The sequence below is a fragment of the Bombina bombina genome, chromosome 1, assembly GCF_027579735.1.
Source record: "Bombina bombina isolate aBomBom1 chromosome 1, aBomBom1.pri, whole genome shotgun sequence".
NCBI lineage: Eukaryota > Metazoa > Chordata > Amphibia > Anura > Bombinatoridae > Bombina > Bombina bombina.
Window position 1 is genome coordinate 1159854757 of NC_069499.1, and position 21828 is coordinate 1159876584.

Sequence of the window (21828 nt, forward strand, 5' to 3'; positions counted from 1 at the left end):
TAGCTTCAACATAATATTTCAAAGCTCTAACAACATCCAAAGAATGCAACGATTTCTCCTTAGAATTCTTAGGATTAGGACATAATGAAGGAACCACAATTTCTCTACTAATGTTGTTGGAATTCACAACTTTAGGTAAAAATTCAAAAGAAGTTCGCAACACCGCCTTATCCTGATGAAAAATCAGAAAAAGAGACTCACAAGAAAGAGCAGATAATTCAGAAACTCTTCTGGCAGAAGAGATGGCCAAAAGGAACAAAACTTTCCAAGAAAGTAATTTAATGTCCAATGAATGCATAGGTTCAAACGGAGGAGCTTGAAGAGCCCCCAGAACCAAATTCAAACTCCAAGGAGGAGAAATTGACTTAATGACAGGCTTTATACGAACCAAAGCTTGTACAAAACAATGAATATCAGGAAGAATAGCAATCTTTCTGTGAAAAAGAACAGAAAGAGCAGAGATTTGTCCTTTCAAGGAACTTGCGGACAAACCCTTATCTAAACCATCCTGAAGAAACTGTAATATTCTCGGTATTCTAAAAGAATGCCAAGAAAAATGATGAGAAAGACACCAAGAAATATAAGTCTTCCAGACTCTATAATATATCTCTCTGGAAACAGATTTACGAGCCTGTAACATAGTATTAATCACAGAGTCAGAGAAACCTCTTTGACCAAGAATCAAGCGTTCAATCTCCATACCTTTAAATTTAAGGATTTCAGATCCTGATGGAAAAAAGGACCTTGAGACAGAAGGTCTGGTCTTAACGGAAGAGTCCACGGTTGGCAAGAGGCCATCCGGACAAGATCCGCATACCAAAACCTGTGGAGGCCATGCCGGAGCTACCAGCAGAACATACGAGCATTCCTTCAGAATCTTGGAGATTACTCTTGGAAGAAGAACTAGAGGCGGAAAGATATAGGCAGGATGATACTTCCAAGGAAGTGATAATGCATCCACTGCCTCCGCCTGAGGATCCCGGGATCTGGACAGATACCTGGGAAGTTTCTTGTTTAGATGAGACACCATCAGATCTATTTCTGGAAGTTCCCACATTTGAACAATCTGAAGAAATACCTCTGGGTGAAGAGACCATTCGCCCGGATGCAACGTTTGGCGACTGAGATAATCCGCTTCCCAATTGTCTATACCTGGGATATGAACCGCAGAGATTAGACAGGAGCTGGATTCCGCCCAAACCAAAATTCGAGATACTTCTTTCATAGCCAGAGGACTGTGAGTCCCTCCTTGATGATTGATGTATGCCACAGTTGTGACATTGTCTGTCTGAAAACAAATGAACGATTCTCTCTTCAGAAGAGGCCAAAAATTAAGAGCTCTGAAAATTGCACGGAGTTCCAAAATATTGATCGGTAATCTCACCTCCTGAGATTCCCAAACTCCTTGTGCCGTCAGAGATCCCCACACAGCTCCCCAACCTGTGAGACTTGCATCTGTTGAAATTACAGTCCAGGTCGGAAGCACAAAAGAAGCCCCCTGAATTAAACGATGGTGATCTGTCCACCACGTTAGAGAGTGTCGAACAATCGGTTTTAAAGATATTAATTGAGATATCTTTGTGTAATCCTTGCACCATTGATTCAGCATACAGAGCTGAAGAGGTCGCATGTGAAAACGAGCAAAGGGGATCGCGTCCGATGCAGCAGTCATAAGACCTAGAATTTCCATGCATAAGGCTACCGAAGGGAATGATTGTTATCAGGAACATTCTGCACCTTAGATGTTCAAGGAACTGCAACAGACAATGGTACTTTACTAAAGGAAATATTATCTGCATTAACAAGTTTGTTATGACAATTAATACAAACAACAGCCGGAGGAATAGCTACCAAAAGTTTACAGCAGATACACTTAGCTTTGGTAGATCCAGCACTTGACAGCGATTTTCCTGTAGTATCTTCTGACTCAGATGCAACGTGAGACATCTTGCAATATGTAAGAGAAAAAACAACATATAAAGCAAAATTGATCAAATTCCTTAAATGACAGTTTCAGGAATGGGAAAAAATGCCAAAGAACAAGCTTCTAGCAACCAGAAGCAATGAAAAATGAGACTAAAATAATGTGGAGACAAAAGCGACGCCCATATTTTTTAGCGCCAAATAAGACGCCCACATTATTTGGCGCCTAAATGCTTTTGGCGCCAAAAATGACGCCACATCTGGAAAGCGCAAAATAACGTCAAAAAATGACGCAACTTCCGGCGACACGTATGACGCCGGAAACGGAAAAGAATTTTTGCGCCAAAAAAGTCAGCGCCAAGAATGACGCAATAAAATGAAGCATTTTCAGCCCCCGCGAGCCTAACAGCCCACAGGGAAAAAATAGTCAAATTTTTGAAGGTAAGAAAAAATGAATAATTTAAATGCATAATCCCAAATATGAAACTGACTGTCTGAAAAATAAGGAAAGTTGAACATTCTGAGTCAAGGCAAATAAATGTTTGAATACATATATTTAGAACTTTATAAACAAAGTGCCCAACCATAGCTTAGACTGTCACAGAAAATAATATTTACTTACCCCAGGACACTCATCTACATGTTTGTAGAAAGCCAAACCAGTACTGAAACGAGAATCAGCAGAGGTAATGGTATTTATAAGAGTATATTGTCGACCTGAAAAGGGAGGTAAGAGATGAATCTTTACGACCGATAACAGAGAACCTATGAAATAGACCCCGTAGAAGGAGATCACTGCATTCAAATAGGCAATACTATCCTCACATCCCTCTGACATTCACTGCACGCTGAGAGGAAAACCGGGCTCCAACTTGCTGCGGAGCGCATATCAACGTAGAATCTAGCACAAACTTACTTCACCACCTCCATCGGAGGCAAAGTTTGTAAAAACTGAATTGTGGGTGTGGTGAGGGGTGTATTTATAGGCATTTTGAGGTTTGGGAAACTTTGCCCCTCCTGGTAGGAATGTATATCCCATACGTCACTAGCTCATGGACTCTTGCTAATTACATGAAAGAAAACTGAAATTATAAGTAGAAGAATCAAACTGAAACAGCTGCCTGAAGTACTTTTCTACCAAAGACTGCTTCAGAAGAAGAAAACACATCAAAATGGTAGAATTTAGTAAAAGTATGCAAAGAAGACCAAGTTGCTGCTTTGCAAATCTGATCAACCGAAGCTTCATTCCTAAATGCCCAGGAAGTAGAGACTGACCTAGTCGAATGAGCTGTAATCCTTTGAGGCGGAGTTCTACCCGACTCAACATAAGCATGATGAATCAAAGATTTTAACCAAGATGCCAAAGAAATGGCAGAAGCCTTCTGACCTTTCCTAGAACCAGAAAAGATAACAAATAGACTAGAAGTCTTTCGGAAATCTTTAGTAGCTTCAACATAATATTTCAAAGCTCTAACTACATCCAAAGAATGCAACGATCTTTCCTTAGAGTTCTTAGGATTAGGACACAAAGAAGGAACCACAATTTCTCTACTAATGTTGTTAGAATTCACAACCTTAGGTAAAAATTTAAATGAAGTTCGCAACACCGCCTTATCCTGATGAAAAATCAGAAAAGGAGACTCACAAGAAAGAGCAGATAATTCAGAAACTCTTCTAGCAGAAGAGATGGCCAAAAGAAACAAAACTTTCCAAGAAAGTAATTTAATATCCAGCGAATGCATAGGTTCAAACGGAGGAGCTTGAAGAGCCCCCAGAACCAAATTCAAACTCCAAGGAGGAGAAATTGACTTAATGACAGGTTTTATACGAACCAAAGCCTGTACAAAACAATGAATATCAGGAAGATTAGCAATCTTTCTGTGAAAAAGAACAGAAAGAGCAGAGATTTGTCCTTTCAAGGAACTTGCAGACAAACCTTTATCCAAACCATCCTGAAGAAACTGTAAAATTCTAGGAATTCTAAAAGAATGCCAAGAAAAATGATGAGAAGAACACCAAGAAATGTAAGCCTTCCAGACTCGATAATATATCTTCCTAGATACAGATTTACGAGCCTGTAACATAGTATTAATTACAGAGTCAGAGAAACCTCTATGACTGAGAATCAAGCGTTCAATCTCCATACCTTCAAATTTAAGGATTTGAGATCCTGATGGAAAAAAGGAACTTGCGATAGAAGGTCTGGTCTTAACGGAAGAGTCCACGGTTGGCAAGTAGCCATCCGGACAAGATCTGCATACCAAAACCTGTGAGGCCATGCTGGAGCCACCAGCAGAACAAACGAACGCTCCTTTAGAATCTTGGAAATCACTCTTGGAAGAAGAACTAGAGGCGGAAAGATATAGGCAGGATGATACTTCCAAGGAATTGACAATGCATCCACTGCTTCCGCCTGAGGATCCCTGGATCTGGACAGATACCTGGGAAGCTTCTTGTTTAGATGGGAAGCCATCAGATCTATTTCTGGAAGTCCCCTCATTTGAACAATCTGACTAAATACCTCTGGGTGAAGAGACCATTCGCCCGGATGTAATGTTTGGCGACTGAGATAATCCGCTTCCCAATTGTCTATACCTGGGATATGAACCGCAGAAATTAGACAGGAGCTGGATTCAGCCCATACAAGTATTCAAGATACTTCTTTCATAGACAGAGGACTGTGAGTCCCTCCTTGATGATTGACATATGACACGGTTGTGACATTGTCCGTCTGAAAACAAATGAACGACTCTCTCTTTAGAAGAGGCCACGACTGAAGAGCTCTGAAAATCGCACGGAGTTCCAAAATGTTGATTGGTAATCTCGCCTCCTGAGATTCCCAAACCCCTTGTGCTGTCAGAGACCCCCATACAGCTCCCCAACCTGTCAGACTTGCATCTGTTGAAATCACAGTCCAGGTCGGAAGAACAAAAGAAGCCCCTGAACTAAACGAAGGTGGTCTGTCCACCACATCAGAGAGTGTCGTACAATCGGTTTTAAAGATATTAATTGTGATATCTTTGTATAATCCCTGCACCACTGGTTCAGCATACAGAGCTGAAGAGGTCGCATGTGAAAACGAGCAAAGGGGATCGCGTCCGATGCAGCAGTCATAAGACCTAGAATTTCCATGCATAAGGCTACCGAAGGGAATGATTGAGACTGAAGGTTTCGACAAGCTGAAACCAATTTCAGACGTCTCTTGTCCGTCAGCGATAGAGTCATGGACACTGAATCTATCTGAAAACCTAAAAAGGTTACCCTTGTCTGAGGAATCAACGAACTCTTTGGTAAATTGATCCTCCAACCATGTTCTCGAAGAAACGATACAAGTCGATTCGTATGAGATTCTGCTAAATGTGAAGACTGAGCAAGTACCAAGATATCGTCCAAATAAAGGAAATACCACAATACCCTGTTCTCTGATTACAGATAGAAGGGCACCGAGAACCTTTGTAAGAATCCTTGGAGCTGTTGCTAGGCCAAACGGCAGAGCCACAAACTGGTAACGCTTGTCTAGAAAAGAGAATCTCAGAAACTGATAGTGATCTGGATGAATCGGAATATGCAGATATGCATCCTGTAAATCTATTGTGGACATATAATGCCCTTGCTGAACAAAAGGCAGAATAGTCCTTATAGTTACCATTTTGAATGTTGGAATCCTTACATAGTGATTCAATATTTTTAAATCCAGAACTGGTCTGAAGGAATTCTCCTTCTTTGGTACAATGAAGAGATTTGAGTAAAACCCCAGCCCCTGTTCCAAAACTGGAACTGGCACAATTACTCCAGCCAACTCTAGATCTGAAACATATATCGGAAATGCTTGAGCCTTCACTGGATTTATTGGGACACGGGAAAGAAAAAATCTTTTTGCAGGAGGCCTTATCTTGAAGCCTATTCTGTACCCTTGTGAAGCAATATTTTGAATCCAAAGATTGTGAATAGAATTGATCCAAATTTCTTTGAAAAATCGTAATCTGCCCCCTACCAGCTGGGCTGGAATGAGGGCCGCACCTTCATGTGGACTTGGGAGCTGGCTTTGGCTTTCTAAAAGGCTTGGATTTATTCCAGACTGGAGATGGTTTCCAAACTGATACCGCTCCTGTAGGGGAAGGATCAGGTTTTTGTTCCTTATTGTGACGAAAGGAACGAAAACGATTAGCAGACCTAAATTTACCCTTAGATCTTTTATCCTGTGGTAAAAAAGTTCCTTTCCCCCCAGTAACAGTTGAAATAATAGAATCCAACTGTGAACCAAACAATTTATTACCTTGGAAAGAAAGGGAAAGCAAAGTTGACTTAGAAGACATATCAGCATTCCAAGTTTTAAGCCATAAAGCTCTTCTAGCTAAAATGGCTAGACATATACCTGACATCAACCCTAATGATATCAAAAATGGCATCACAAATAAAGTTATTAGCATGTTGAAGAAGATTAACAATGCTATGAGTATTATGATCTGTTACTTGTGCTAAAGCTTCCAACCATAAAGTTGAAGCTGCAGCAACATCCGCCAAAGATATAGCAGGTCTAAGAAGATTACCTGAACATAAGTAAGCTTTTCTTAGAAAGGATTCAATTTTCCTATCTAAAGGATCCTTAAAGGAAGTACTATCTGCCGTAGGAATAGTAGTACGTTTAGCAAGAGTAGAGATAGCCCCATCAACCTTAGGGATTTTGTCCCAAAACTCTAATCTGTCAGATGGCACAGGATATAATTGCTTAAACCGTTTAGGAGTAAATGAATTACCCAAATTATTCCATTCCCTGGAAATTACTTCAGAAATAGCATCAGGGACGGGAAAAACCTCCGGAATAACTACAGGAGGTTTAAAAACCGCATTCAAACGTTTAGATTTAGTATCAAGAGGACCCGATTCCTCTATTTCTAATGCAATTAAGACTTCTTTAAGTAAAGAGCGAATAAATTCCATTTTAAATAAATATGAAGATTTATCAGTATCAACCTCTGAAAAAGAATCCTCTGAACCAGAAAAATCATTATCAGAAACAGAAACAGAATGATGATGTTCATTTAAAAATTCATCTGAAAAATGAGAAGTTTTAAAAGACCTTTTACGTTTACTGGAAGGAGGAATAACAGACATAGCCTTCTTAATAGATTTAGAAACAAAATCTCTTATGTTAACAGGAACACCCTGAATATTACATGTTGATGGAACAGCAACAGGTAATGGAACATTACTAAAGGAAATATTATCTGCATTAACAAGTTTGTCATGACATTCATTACAAACAACAGCCGGAGGAACAGTTACCACAAGTTTACAACAAATACACTTAACTTTGGTAGATCCAGCATCAGGAAGCAATTTTCCAGAAGTATCTTCTGATTCAGGGTCAATCTGAGACATCTTGCAATATGTAATAGAAAAAACAACATATAAAGCAAAATTGATCAAATTCCTTAAATGACAGTTTCAGGAATGGGAAAAAATGCCAATGAACAAGCTTCTAGCAACCAGAAGCAAATAAACAATGAGACTTCAATAATGTGGAGACAATAATGACGCTCATATTTGTTAGCGCCAAAAAAGACGCCCACATTATTTGGCGCCTAAATGCTTTAAGCTCCAAAAATGACGCCACATCCGGTGACGCCGACATTTTTGGCGCAAAAACGTCAAAAAAATTACGCAACTTCCGGCGCCAAAAAAGTCAGCGCCAAAAATGACGCAATAAAAAGAAGCATTTTCAGCCCCCGCGAGCCTAACAGCCCACAGGAAAAAAGTCAAATTTAAAGGTAAGAAAAATTGATTATTCATATGCATTATCCCAATAATGAAACTGACTGTCTGAAAAAAAGGAATGTTGAACATCCTTAATCAATGCAAATAAATGTTTAAACACATATATTTAGAACTTTATATAAAAGTGCCCAACCATAGCTTAGAGTGTCACAAAAATAAGACTTACTTACCCCAGGACACTCATCTACATGTAGTAGAAAGCCAAACCAGTACTGAAACGAGAATCAGTAGAGGTAATGGTATATATAAGAGTATATCGTCGATCTGAAAAGGGAGGTAAGAGATGAATCTCTACGACCGATAACAGAGAACCTATGAAATAGACCCCGTAGAAGGAGATCATTGAATTCAAATAGGCAATACTCTCTTCACATCCCTCTGACATTCACTGCACACTGAGAGGAAAACCGGGCTCCAGCCTGCTGCGAAGCGCATATTAACGAAGAATCTAGCACAAACTTACTTCACCACCTCCATGGGAGGCAAAGTTTGTAAAACTGATTTGTGGGTGTGGTGAGCGGTGTATTTATAGGCATTTTGAGGTTTGGGAAACTTTGCCCCTCCTGGTAGGAATGTATATCCCATACGTCACTAGCTCATGGACTCTTGCTAATTACATGAAAGAAATTAGAAGCAGCAGCTACGTTAGCAATAGCTAGTCTAATAATATAGCCAGTGTGTAAATATGCCCTTCATAGATAAGATTCAAGTTTTCTATCTAAAGGGTCTATTAAAGAAGTGCTGTCTTCTAAAGGAATAGAAGTGTGCTTAGCTAGAGTGGAAATGGCCCCCATCAACTTTAGGAACGGTCTCCCACAATTCCAAGTTTGCAGTAGGTAAAGGATATAATTTTTTTAACCTTGAAAAAGGGTTAAGAGAGGCACCTGGTTTAGACCAATCTTTAGCAATCATATCAGAGACAGCATCAGGTATAGGGAAAATCTCATCAATAGTTTTATATAATGAATTCAAACGATTACAAGGGTTTATCATCAGAAGGTTTAGCTTCTTCAATCCCTAAAGTGACTAAGGCTTCCTTCAAAAGAGAATGAATGTGTTAATTATTAAATAAAAAGGAGGAATTATCAGGTTCTGTTTCTGATGAGGGAGACTCACTGTTAGAGGAATCCTCATCATTAGAAGATACTTCAGTATTTTGTAGGTCAGTACATATTTTACTAGTAGAAGTTAAAATCGGAACTGCCTTTTTTCGCTAATTTGAAGGCGGTTGTGCAGTCAGGAACTTAGTAATGTCAGTAGTAATAAACTTTTCATTGCTGGGGGAAAGCCATCTGCATCCATCTGTAAGGAGGGAACAGTAGTTGCATTAGAACATATAGAAACTTCATTAGATTGATCGGTATGCGATAAAAAAAATCTAAGCATGAGCCACACAAATGAACTGAAGAAGCTAATTTAGTTTTACAATAAGCACACTTAGCTTTGGTAGAAAGGTGTTCAACAGGCTCAGTTCCTATGGCAACTTCAGGGACAGCTTGGTGCTGCTCCATTATGGGGGGAAAAAAAATCAATAATTACTATTATAACCCCCTTTTTTTAAGCAAGCTTTGAGGAATGGAAAAAAATATGCCCCCTGTATAGTGATTGCAAAGGACAAAGCGCTAAGCATGTAGCCCAGAAACTAGAAAAGTCAGTATGCACAATTTTCTACAACTATGTGTTATACAATGTTATAGTCGCATAAATTATGAAGTGCTATCCCTGTCCTTATACTAAATGCGCACGCTGTGACACATTTTTTTTATTTATAAGTAGAAGGTAAGAGAAATATTGCATCGCTGCGCATACAGCATAATTATATGGCCTAAAAAATTCAGTAAGCTCAAATGTAAAAAAAAAACTTGTGCAAAAAGAAGGGGAATAGTGCCTGTCCCTAGGCTTTATATATACTATACATAGTTAAAACTTTTCTTACATATAAAAAACAAATTATGCTTACCTGATAATTTCATTTCCATCGAGGGGAGGAGAGTCCACGGCTTCATTCATTACTGTTGGGAATTAAGAAACTGGCCACCAGGAGAAGGCAAAGACACCCCCATCCAAAGGCTTAAATACCTCCCCCACTTCCCTCATCCCCCAGTCATTCTGCAGAGGGAACCAGGAACAGTAGGAGAAATATCAGGGTATAAATGGTGCCAGAAGAGTATTACATTTGGGTCCGCCCCTCGGAGATACGGGTGGGAGCCGTGGACTCTCCTCCCCTCGATGGAAATAAAATTATCAGGTAAGCATAATTCTAGAGGACACTGAATGAAACCGGGAGGGTAAAAAGGCAGACCCTAATCAGAGGGCACCACAGCCTGCAAAACCTTTCTCCCAAAAACAGCTTCCGCAGAAGCAAAAACGTCAAACTTGTAAAACTTTGCAAAAGTGTGTAAGGAGGACCAGGTAGCCACCTTACAAATTTGCTCCATAGAGGCCTCATTCTTGAAGGCCCAAGACGAAGCCACATCTCTAGTTGAATGGGCCGTGATCCTCTGATGAGGCTTATGTCCCGCTGTCTCATAAGCCAAGCAAATCGTACTCCTCAACCAAAAAGACAAAGAAGCAGCAGAGGCCCTTTGCCTTTTGTGCTTCCCAGAATACACCACAAAAAGAGATGTAGACTGTCTGAAATCCTTGGTAGCCTGAAGATAAAACTTCAAGGCACTAACCACATCCAGGTTATGAAATAACCTCTCCTTTGAAAAAGAAGGGTTAGGACACAAAGAAGGAACAATAATTTCCTGATTGATGTTACGGTTAGACACCACCTTGGGGAGAAACCCCAACCCAGTGCGCAGTACAGCCTTATCCGCATGAAACACCAGATAAGGAGGGTCACATTGCAAGGCAGCTAGCTCAGATACTCTGCGTGCCGATGCAATAGCCAACAAGAAGAGAACGTTCCAGGACAGAATCTTAATGTCTATGGAATGCATAGGTTCAAATGGAACCCTGTGCAAAACCTCTGACTGCCTAAAGAAAGGAGCCGACTGCCTAAAGACAGGTCTGATTCTAGACAGAGCCTGAACAAAAGATTGGATGTCAGGGAGCTCAGTCCTGGAGAAAGGATAGAATCCTGGATACCTTCACCTAATGCCAAAGATATCGATGCTTCTCACACCAGGACAAGTCCTCCACACCTTATGGTAGATGCGACGAGTAACTGGCTTCCTTGCCTGAATTAGAGTATCAAGCCTAAAAATATTTGCCATCTTAACGGGAACCGGGAAAGACTGAGGCACTTCCCTGTCCTCGTATACCTTGTCAAGCTTAGGAATCGCAGAAAGCGCAAATTCTCCATCCTAAACCTATAATGAGGCTACTCCGCCTGGTTTAGATGACACAGACTCCGACCCAGAAGGGGCCTCCTCCGAAGAGTCGGAGTGGGCCTCATCCTCGTATAGAGCCTCTGTATCAGCCATCAGTATGGACAAGCCCTGAGCCGGGCCGCTATGATAAACCCTACGCTTGCGCTTAGCAGAATGTAGTAAGGCATGGATCATTTTTGAAACCGCCGATTCCAGTTGGTCCGCAAAGTCTGATGGCCAACGAATCTCTCCCGAAGGAGCAACAGTTCCCGGGGCACAGCATGTGCAATCGGAGATGAATGTAGGGAACGCACCTCCCGGGACGAAGAACCCTCAGAGGTGGACGGCTCAGTAGTACGAGACATCAGTTTACATTTAGATGTTGTAACTTTATCAAGGCATGTGGAACATAGTTGAGCAGGCTGATCTACCAGCACCTCCTCACAATAAACACAGGAATGAGACTTTGTTAAGGAAGGAGAGCCTTCCAACGCGTCAGAGTCCTCCATCGCTTGCGCGTTTGGGTAGACTAACTTTATTATAAAAAAGGCACCTTTATACCACCAATGGCTGGGGCACTCACCACCTCCTAGGACCCGGACTACAGAAACTGCTTCATCTCCTGTGCCACAGATTAACAGAGGATAGATAGCCACACCCAGTCACTTGGAATGCCTGGCAGGACCGCCCCTGCCTAGGAAAAAATCCCCCTTCCAGGAATATTAACCCTTGATTCTGTAAAGATAAAAAGGCGTCTCACTGTGACTGTGTGTGTCTTCAATGTTATAATTAATAATAAAAAATGAAACAATCTTATAAGAATCTACGCAGTGGAACAGGAACACGGCCCTTCAAGTGTGACAGGTTAGTAGCCTCGCTCCTGACATGGACTTGAGTGAAGAAAGCAGGCAGCAAAACTTGTCAACGCTGATTGTTTATGGAGCTGTTAATATGAGTCGGGATGGTTTCCCTGCATCTCCGGACTCTAACTTTTGCCCAGGCTCTCAATGAGAGGCTGACAGGACTATTTAAAACTCCAGTCCCAATGCGAAGAGTACTACCCTCCATAAGAGAGCACTCTGTAACTCCAGCACTCCTCTGCCATCCACCTGTGACGAAAGGCAAAGAATGACTGGGGGATAAAGGAAGTGGGGGAGGTATTTAAGCCTTTGGCTGGGGTGTCTTATTCCCAACAGTAATGAATGAAGCTTTGGACTCTCCTCCCCTTTAGATGGAAAAAGCCTTATCCATAGCTGTGAGTGTCCACATAATGAAATTTAAAATATACTTACCTTTAGACACTGATAGACAGCCAAACCAGTACTGAAACATATCAGCAGATGTAATGGAATAGGAGTATAACGTTGATCTGTAAAGGGTGGCAGAAGATGAATCCCTGCGACCGAATTTACAGAGAGCCCATGAAAAGATTTGTGTGGCGCAAACATGGTGACATGAGGCAGTACTCCCTTCACATCCCTCTGATAAGCACTGTACTCTGAGGGGAACCGGGTTTCAATATGCTCTGAGGTGCCTTTCACTGAAGAATCAAGCACATCATAATGCTACAACCACCTTCAACGGTGGCAAAGTTATAAACTGAGGTATGTGTGAGGTGTGTATGTTTGTATGTGTGTGTGGGGGGGTTATAGGCTTTTGAGGTTTTGGAAACTTTGCCTCCTCTTGGTAGGAATGTATATCCCATATGTAATAGCTTGTGGACTCTCGCCACCTATATGAAAGAAATCTTGATATTTGGAGCTATTCATTATACCTTGACAAGAGCCCCTGACTCAGCTGAAGAGAAGCAGCCACAAAGCATAATGCTACCACCACCATGCTTCAAAGTCTGTATGGTGTTCCTTGGAAGATGAGCTTTATTGGCTTTGGGCCAAACATCTCTTTACAATTTAGGCCAAAAAGTTCAACCTGTCAGTCAGACCATAATACATTTTCACAAATGGTTTGGGGTGGCTGAATGAATCTTCTGGGATAATTTAGATGGGCTTGGATGTTCCTTTTTGTAAAAAAGGGTTACTTCCCTACCAGGCATGTAAAATACAAGAGATGGTGGTTACATGCAAGAAGTGACTGGTACCTGCCAGCAATTCCGGTAGCTCCTTCAGTGTTGTTGTTGGCCTCTTGATACCCTCCCTTATAAGTTTTCACCTTGTCTTCTAATAAACTTTGGAGGGTCGTCACAAAGCTAGAGCAACCATTATGAAAGTGTGCAGACTTATGGAAGGAGTTAATTATTAGAAACAATTTAAATTAATAAAAAATAAATAACTATTTGTTTGCGGGGAAATTACATTACAGATGGTAAAAGTCTGATGTCGTCACTGTATTTGTCTTTACATTTCAAAAACCTGAAATTGCATAAGTGTGTGTAGACTTTATATCCACTGTAGAAGTTTACTGTGGACTCCTAACTTTTCTGTCTGGTACCTCAATATACTTGCAGGCTTCTAAGTAATAAATTTCTCAAGTCCAAATTCAGGTTCTACAGCAACCATCTTTGCTTGTTACTACTAACCCTGTCTAAAATTTAGGAAAAATACAGACGTTTCAAAATTCATCAGGGAATAATGAATGAGTTGCATTTCGGTTTTGTAAAGAAGCATTCTTGCAAAACACACATATAAGCAAATATTTGCATATTAAAATGTATGACTTTCAGCGACAGCTCCATGTGTGGGCCAACATCCAAAGGACAAAATGCATAATTTCGTTAATTTATTTCTATTTTTTTTTAATGGCTATTGTAGAAGCATATTGATTGCAAAATTGTATTAAAGGGACAGTCGAATCCAGATATTTTATTGTTTAAAAAAAAAAACATAATTTATGCTTACCTGATAAATTCCTTTCTTCTGTTGTGCGATCAGTCCACGGGTCATCATTACTTCTGGGATATAACTCCTCCCCAACAGGAAATGCAAGAGGATTCTACAGACTGTCCCCTTATTTCTGTTCTTTTGACAGACTTGCATTTTAGCCAATCAGTGCTGACTCATAAATAACTCCACAGGAGTGAGCACAATAGTATCTATATGACGCACATGAACTAGCGCCGTCTATTTGCCTAATGCAATGTATGACTTTGAGTGACAGCTTTTAAAGTGCACTGAATATATGTAAATATGCCAAAACGTGCAATGAAAAGTGCCCCATTTTAAAATTAAATACAATGAAGTTTTGTTCTTGCATTTGAGTGTCAGTGAGAAATGATCTGGTTGATGTATAATCTTCTGTTTACCTGCACAAGCTGCTCCTTCAGTTTGTAAATGGGTAGACTCTCCCTCTGCTCCAGAATTGACATCTGTGTCTTTTTCCCATAGGAAGCTTTGTTTCCTCCAAATGCGTGTTTCTTCCACTCTGGAATGTCATTGGGCATCATTCCAATGCCCCTCATATTTGCAGCAATTTGTCTGCCATCAACTGCAAGGCAAAGAAGGGACTTTAGTTAACCCCAGTAGCAATATTACTTGTGATGAAAGTGAGTTAAAGATATGCTGCTAGTAATCTTCAAAGTCTTTAAGGGACAAAATTACAGACAGATCCTACAATTGTATAAACTTGCCAAATATACATCCATTATCAAATGCATTTTTTTCTTTAGGTATCCTTTGTTGAAGCTCACAACAGCGTTCTAAGAGTGTGCACTTGTCTAGAACACTATACAAAAGTAAGGGATAGCGCTGGACTAAATAACTCCTATGCCTCTCTATAATCTATCCTCTTCCTGGATAGGGTTTGGGAGTGAATAAGGGTACAATGTATAAAGAGAGGCGCTAAAAAGCACTAGGGTTAAAATCTGGAGAGTATACACTTATGTCACAGTAAAACTTTCAAACGTGAGAATATAAATTGATATTAGAAAAAAGTCTTCTAAATGTGGAAAGAAAGAAGATACTAAGTGTGATATTTTCCTTCCCAAATGAAGATGATCGTTCAGCAGTCCGCCAAGGTTCCTTTTCCTTACAAGCAGGTATTCTGACAGGTGTTCTGATCGGTATGTTTGGATAATGTTCCTTCTTTACACAGCTGATCTATGCGTTTCACACCACGTTTGGGTTTTTTCAAGAATACCTGCCTATAAGGAAAAGGAACCTTGGCGGACTGCTGAACAATCATCTTCATTTTGGAAGGAAACTAAACCCCTGTGTACGTAATGTACTAAGAGCAGGGCATTGACTGACCCATCATCAAAAGGAAACTAGCGCAAGTTTTGAAATTCCTTACCGTCAAATCGTGATGTCATCTAAAGACGCATCCACTATCAGCGTGAGAGCAAACTAGAGTGTGGAAGATCCTGGGAACAGTAAGATTACCTGCACGGCAGGCCCTCTTTTACCTTACCTCCAGGTTTCCATCCGTTCACTTGGAACAACGCGGCTAGACAACTCTGAACAGCCACACCAGAAAAAGGTAAACTACCTACAGGGTCATAAGACCACGCTAAAGATTACATAGACTACCAAGGTATGATAGTTGCCGGCCACGACTATTAATATGCATTGTAACAGCAATACTGGGAGTAATCATACGCATTGCAACAATAAGACTGGGAGAATTTAAATGTTCGAAGTTAGCTAACGAAGACTATAAACCGCTTATTAAGCCATCCCTATACAGTTCATTACAGTCAAGATTAGATACGCTGTTGGAGACTTTAGTTATTCCTCCAATACAGTAACCTATATGGTTTTACAGTTTACACATAAGGGAATAGATACTTTGTTACGAATACAGCTTGGAATATCTTTTAAACTATCAAAGTTTTTAACACTATAACCTGCTAAATATGAGCTTGTAACTGACCATTTATATTTGTGTTAAAACATATACATATTTTTTAAGAATGTCAGTTGATCGTATTGACTTTTAAGCTTTATTTTATTGATTTTATATATAATAAATTGTAAATAGTGTTAATATCACACTTAGTATCTTCTTTATTTCCACCTTTAGAGGACTTTTTTCTAATATCAATTTATATTCTCACGTTTGAAAATTTTACTGTGACATAAGTGTATACTCTCCAGATTTTAACCCCTAGTGCTTTTTTAGTTCCTCTCTTTATACCTTGTACCCTTGGAACGCTATACAGCAGCAGTCTTAGTAATGATACACATTGTTCAAAATACTAATCAAGGCACATGCACACTCCTAAACCTATGTAAGATCTTAAACAAAGGATACAGAGAGAAAGTACATAATAGAAGAACAATGGGTTTTTTTTTAAATCCCTTTATTACCCATTCACCAATTTTGCATAATCAACAGTTATATTAAAGGGACAGTAAACCCCAAAAAGTTCTCTCATTATTTAGATAGAGAATACCATTTTGTAAAAAGTTTCCAATTTACTTCTATTATCAAATTTGTTTTGTTCTCATGTTATTCTTTGTGGAAGGGATACCTAGGTAGGTAGCGTGCACATGCCTGAAGCACTACATGACAGGAAATAGTGCTGCCATCTAGTGCTCCTGCTAATGTATAACATTGTTGCAAAACTGCTGCCATATAGTGTTGTGGACACATGCACACTCATGAGCTTACATCCCAGCTTATCAACAAAGGATAACAAGAAAACAAAGAAAAGAAAACAAAGAAAATTTGATAACAGAAGTAAACTGGAAAGTTGTTTAAAATTGTATGCTCTATCTGAATTATGAAAGAAAAAAATTGGGTTTTTATGTCCTTTTAATATACTTTTTACCTCTGTGATTACCTTGTATCTAAGCCTCTGCAGACTGTCCACTTTTTTCCCAGTTCTTTTGACAGACTTGCATTTTAGCCAATCAGTGCTGACTCATAAATAACTCCATGAGAGTAAGCACAATGTTATCTATATGGCAAACATGAACTAGCGCTGTCTAGCTGTGAAACTGTCAAAATGCACGCGGATAAGAGGCTGCCTTCAAGGGCTTAGAAATTAGCATATGAGCCTACCTAGATTTAACTTTAAACAAAGACTACAAAAAGAACAAAGCAAATTTGCTGATGAAAGCAGGGTGGATTAAAATCAATGATTTTAAAACAAAAATGTATATATACACTCACAGAAACTAACAACCGGCTTAATACCACTGTTAGCCTGTTCTTTGGCGATTTACCACCTGGGTGCAGCTTTTTTTAGCCCAGTAATGCTTTCACAGAGTAGAACCTTCCTGTAGTATATCAGTCTGATCCCGCCTATTACGGTCAGTCCAGCGCCGAAATACCAGGCAATTCCTCTCTAAACAAGGATAACAAAGTCATAGAACAGGCTAACAATGGTATTGAGCTAGCTTTTCGTTCCTGTGAGTGCACTTATCTCTGTGTGTATTTAGTCTCCCTATGGGAAAAAAGGGGCAACCAGACGTGGACTCCTTGCTCAGTGTGCTTAGAGGAATATGGCTACACCTCACTGACGAGGCCCAATAAAGGCCGAAACGATCGCCTGGGGTTGCTGTGTTCCTTGTCCAGAGAGGAATTGCTTGGTATTTCTGCTCTGGACTGACCATAATAGGCGGGATCAGACTGATATGCTACAGGAAAGTTCTACTCTGTGAAAAGCATTACTGGGCTAAAAGAAGTTGCACCCAGGTGGTAAATCGCCATAGAACAGGTTAACAATGGTATTGAGCTGGTTGTTCATTCCTGTGAGTGCACTTCTCTCTGTGTATAATATATATATATATATATATACACACATATATACATACAGTATATATATATATATATATATACACATATATACACACAGTATATATTTATTATTTTTTTTTTATTTAAATCTGATTTTTTTTTTAATAAAATGCTTTTTGAAGAACTATCTAAAGATAGTTTCTGTTTTCCACTGCATTATAATCTAAAGGTTATTCATCCTGAAATATAGATTAGTTTTAATTATACAGCAATATGCTGTATATGCATGGATGTAATGTTTAATTTTTTTTGGTAAATACATTTCAGTAATCCATTCACAATGTTATGCTCTCCCAAAGGTTTCTGTCAGATTATTTGTTGGCAATTTTTCTATCTTGAAGATATTATCACATATTATTGGTTTTGGAGTTCTAAAACTGTGAATTTGTGTCTGCAGAAATAACATGCCCCTTCACAACAAAAAAATGTATGAAATAAACAGGGTGTGTTAAGAAAGCAAATTTTTGGGTTTAAGATAGACCATTCAATTTTCAGATTTACTTCATTCTCTTGGTTTCCTTTGTTAAAGGAGAGCAATGCTCTACTGGGGCCTAGCTGAATACAATGGGTGAGACAGTGACAAGCAGCTAGCTCACAGTAGTGCATGTTATTTCTGAATCATGAACGTTTAATTTTGACGTTTCTGTCCCTTTAATGCCTTTGCTTTCCTGTAAATCTATGTACACAGAATCAATCTATACTAAGTTTCAAAAAGCTCACTGAATAGAAGATTGTTTGGAGAAGAATAGATCTGCACAAGGAACTAAATGTGAGGAGCGAAGGGCAAGCATTAAACAATTAAATATGTTATTGTTATAGTTGAATAAAATTATTTTTAATGTAATGGCTATTTTTCTGTACTTAAATAAAACTGCTTAAATTGTTATAATTAAGGTAATCATTATTTGTCTCCTTCCAATAAAAGTACAGTACCTATTAAACTGGAGATAGTTCACCTCCCAATAGTTTCATTCATTTCAATGATCTATTCTATGCATATCTAATAATATATAACCAAAACATTAATGGTTTGATATAACTGGAAAAATAATCTGAAAACCTAAATTCTAAACATGAAAACCATAATTTAAATAGATTTAAATCAAACACACCCTGGATAAAGATAGCAAGAGAACAAAGAAAAAAATGATAATGGGAATAAATTAGAAAGTTGCTTAAAATGTCATGCTCTATCTGAATCATGAAAGACAAAATTTAGGTTCAGTGTCCCTTTAATCATCAAAGCCCTACATTAGAATCCTTTAATTCTGAAGCCTATGAAACAGTTACAAACCGTCAGGTAGAGGATCCACCCAATGCTTGTTCAATCCCATAGGTATAGAGTCCATCTCTGCTTCCCTCTGTGCTTGCTTCATCTCTCTCCTCTCCTTTGCCAAAGCGCTTTGCATCATGGCTGCCTGAGAGAGGGAACCATCAGGATTCTGGGAATGGAGAAATAAAAACTATGTTTAATACAGAAATACGTTTCTGAATACCGTAATTTCATTAAAATCACTATGGGCAAGAGTGTAAAGAGCCAGTCAGTGTTTCAGACCAACATATGGGGCTAATGTTTGCATATAAAATCAGCAGTCATCAGAGTGGCTATGAACTCAGCCTGATGATAAAAGATTTTCCTGCATGGAGGGAAATTGAAGTGCAGACTTCACAGGGGCTGAACTCGCTGAATGATAAAAGATAAAGGGTGGAGCCTTGAAGTCCCAGAGAGATGAGATACCCCTGCCATAAAGCTCTCTGCTCAGATGAGATTATATAAAATTATCCTCCAGCACAGCAAGATCTATCACAAGATTCTAGACAGCAACATTTTGCCATACAAAGCACTTACACTTTGTGCTTTGTATTTTATTTTTCACTTCAGATTTGGTCCTTTTAATATTATTACATTTATGCTTTGCACTCTCTCTTTTATATTTGAATTCATTCAGATTTAGATCCAGCAGTAATTTTACAAATTCTGATTATGTTTTGAAAGTCTGTGTTACTTTAACACATTAGGATCATAATTTGTATATTTCTGTACATCTTTTACAAATTACATTGCACTTTATATTTCTTTATTGTAAAATAAATATGTTTCAGAAAGTTGGAGGGACAGAAGAGTTCCCCAGGCTGAACAGGGGAGTTTCCCAGGGTATGTCAGAAGCTCTCACAATTCTTGTGAAATGCTGTAAGCATTTTACACAAGCTCATCTCACTGAATTATCTCGCCTGCTGTATGCAGGTGAAGTTTGCTCAAAATTCACAATACTTATTTAATTACATGTAAAACAGAAAGGAACAAGTACAGCCTTGACTCAAAGTACTGCATAGCTTTAATTAACAAAAGCACAAAATGATTGCACTTAACAGACAGTAACGAATGCTACGGCATAAAACATGAGCCTTGCAGACCTCTTGGCGTTTCTTTAGGAACGCTATCACACTTGATACTGAATGTGTAATTATAGTAGCAGCACGGATTGGTCATACATGATGCCAAGAGGGCTGCGAGGACATGCTCATGTTTTATGACGTAGCATTTATTACTGTCTATTAATTGAATTCCTTTGTGCTTTTGTTAATTAAAGCTATACACTACTTTGAATCAAGGCTGTTCTTGTCCCTTTCTTTTTTACATGTAGGGCTCTCAGGGGAAGCGTGTTGGCAGGATATTGTCATAATCATTTGGAGGATTTGGTCATCCGATTGTTATAACTAATAACACCAACTATAGTGATTATGACTACGCCATTGGACTGAGAGACTCTGGTCACAAACTTTGATGGGTAACCGTGTTATAGTGTTTTATTCAGTATTTTATAAATCGCACTTTGGTATATATATTGTTATGGTATAATTGTATATTTAACTACCCTACATTTTTAAGTTTATTAATTTTATAAATTATATTACCATATTCTTTGGTGGGAATCTGCACAGTACCAGCGCTACTTATTTTATATCACACACTTATTTAAATTGGCAGAGAAGTAATATATACTAAACTACTGGCAAAAAAGTTAAACTGTAATGAAAACATCTCAGTTTAACCCCTTAACGACCAAGGACGTACCAGGCACATCCTACAAAAACTGTCAGTTAATGACTAAGGACGTGTCTGGCACGTCCTCTGTGGTTTCAAGCGCTGGAACCGATCGTGATCTCTTCCAGTCGCTTTCAGGTTATTGCAGTGATGCCTCGATATTGAGACATCACTGTAATACCCTTTTTTACCCACTGATGCAGAGAGCCACTCTGTAGCCCTCTCTGCATCAGCCAGCGATGGTGCCGATCGTTGGTGGGTGGAAGCCATAGCAGGGAGGCGGTGGGCGGCCCACCGCTGGATTACTTCCAGATCCTCTTCATCCAGTGCGCGAAAGTTGTTGGGATTGTGCGGGGGCGGGAGCGCGCATGTGTGTGTGCGCGCTAGTACATAACTTGTATTGCATTGTATGGGATGGAGGAAGAGGAAAAGGGGGGTAATTAAATGTAAAGAAAGGGATCAAACAGCTGCCAGTACCCAAGATGGCAGCAAATAGGTAGAGGGGGGAGGGTTAGAGAGCTGTTTGGGGGGATCAAAAACTGCAAAATAAATTTAAAAAAAAAAGCCTTTTATTTTAGTAGACTTTCTGCCAGTACTTAAGATGGTGGTGATATTTGTGAGGTGGGGGAGGGAAGACAGCTGTTTGAGGAGGATCAACAAGGGATCAGGGGGTGGGATATGTCAGGTGGGAGGCTGATCTCTACACTAAAGCTAAAATAACCCTACAATTACAACAATAAATAATTTCAGTGAGAAACCTAAAGTTAGTGAAAAAGTTAATGATTTTTTTTTATTTAATCGCATTTGGCGGTGAACTGGTAGCATGAAATATACCAAAATGGACCTAGAACAATACTTTGGGTTGTCTACTACACTAAAGCTAAAATTAACCCTACAAGCTCCCTCCTAATTAACCCCTTCACCGCTGGGCATAATAAAAGTGTGGTACGCAGCAGCATTTAGCGGCCTTCTAATTACCAAAAAGTAACGCCAAAGCCATAAATGTCTGCTATTTCTGAACAAAGGGGATCCCAAAGAAGCATTTACAACCATTTGTGCCATAATTGC

General features: G+C 39.3%; 1 protein-coding gene across 2 annotated transcripts in view; it reads right to left on the reverse strand.

Annotated features, from left to right (window-relative positions):
- The window catches only part of DHX8 (DEAH-box helicase 8), a 271060-nt gene that overhangs the window by 107561 nt on the left and 141671 nt on the right, over positions 1–21828 (reverse strand). For both annotated transcript variants that reach the window (XM_053699596.1, XM_053699595.1), the window contains exons 12-13: positions 19009–19156; positions 14278–14459 (exon numbers count right to left, since the gene is read on the reverse strand). In XM_053699596.1, the coding sequence (XP_053555571.1) occupies positions 14278–14459; positions 19009–19156 (330 nt within the window). The remainder of the gene's footprint in view (positions 1–14277; positions 14460–19008; positions 19157–21828) is intronic.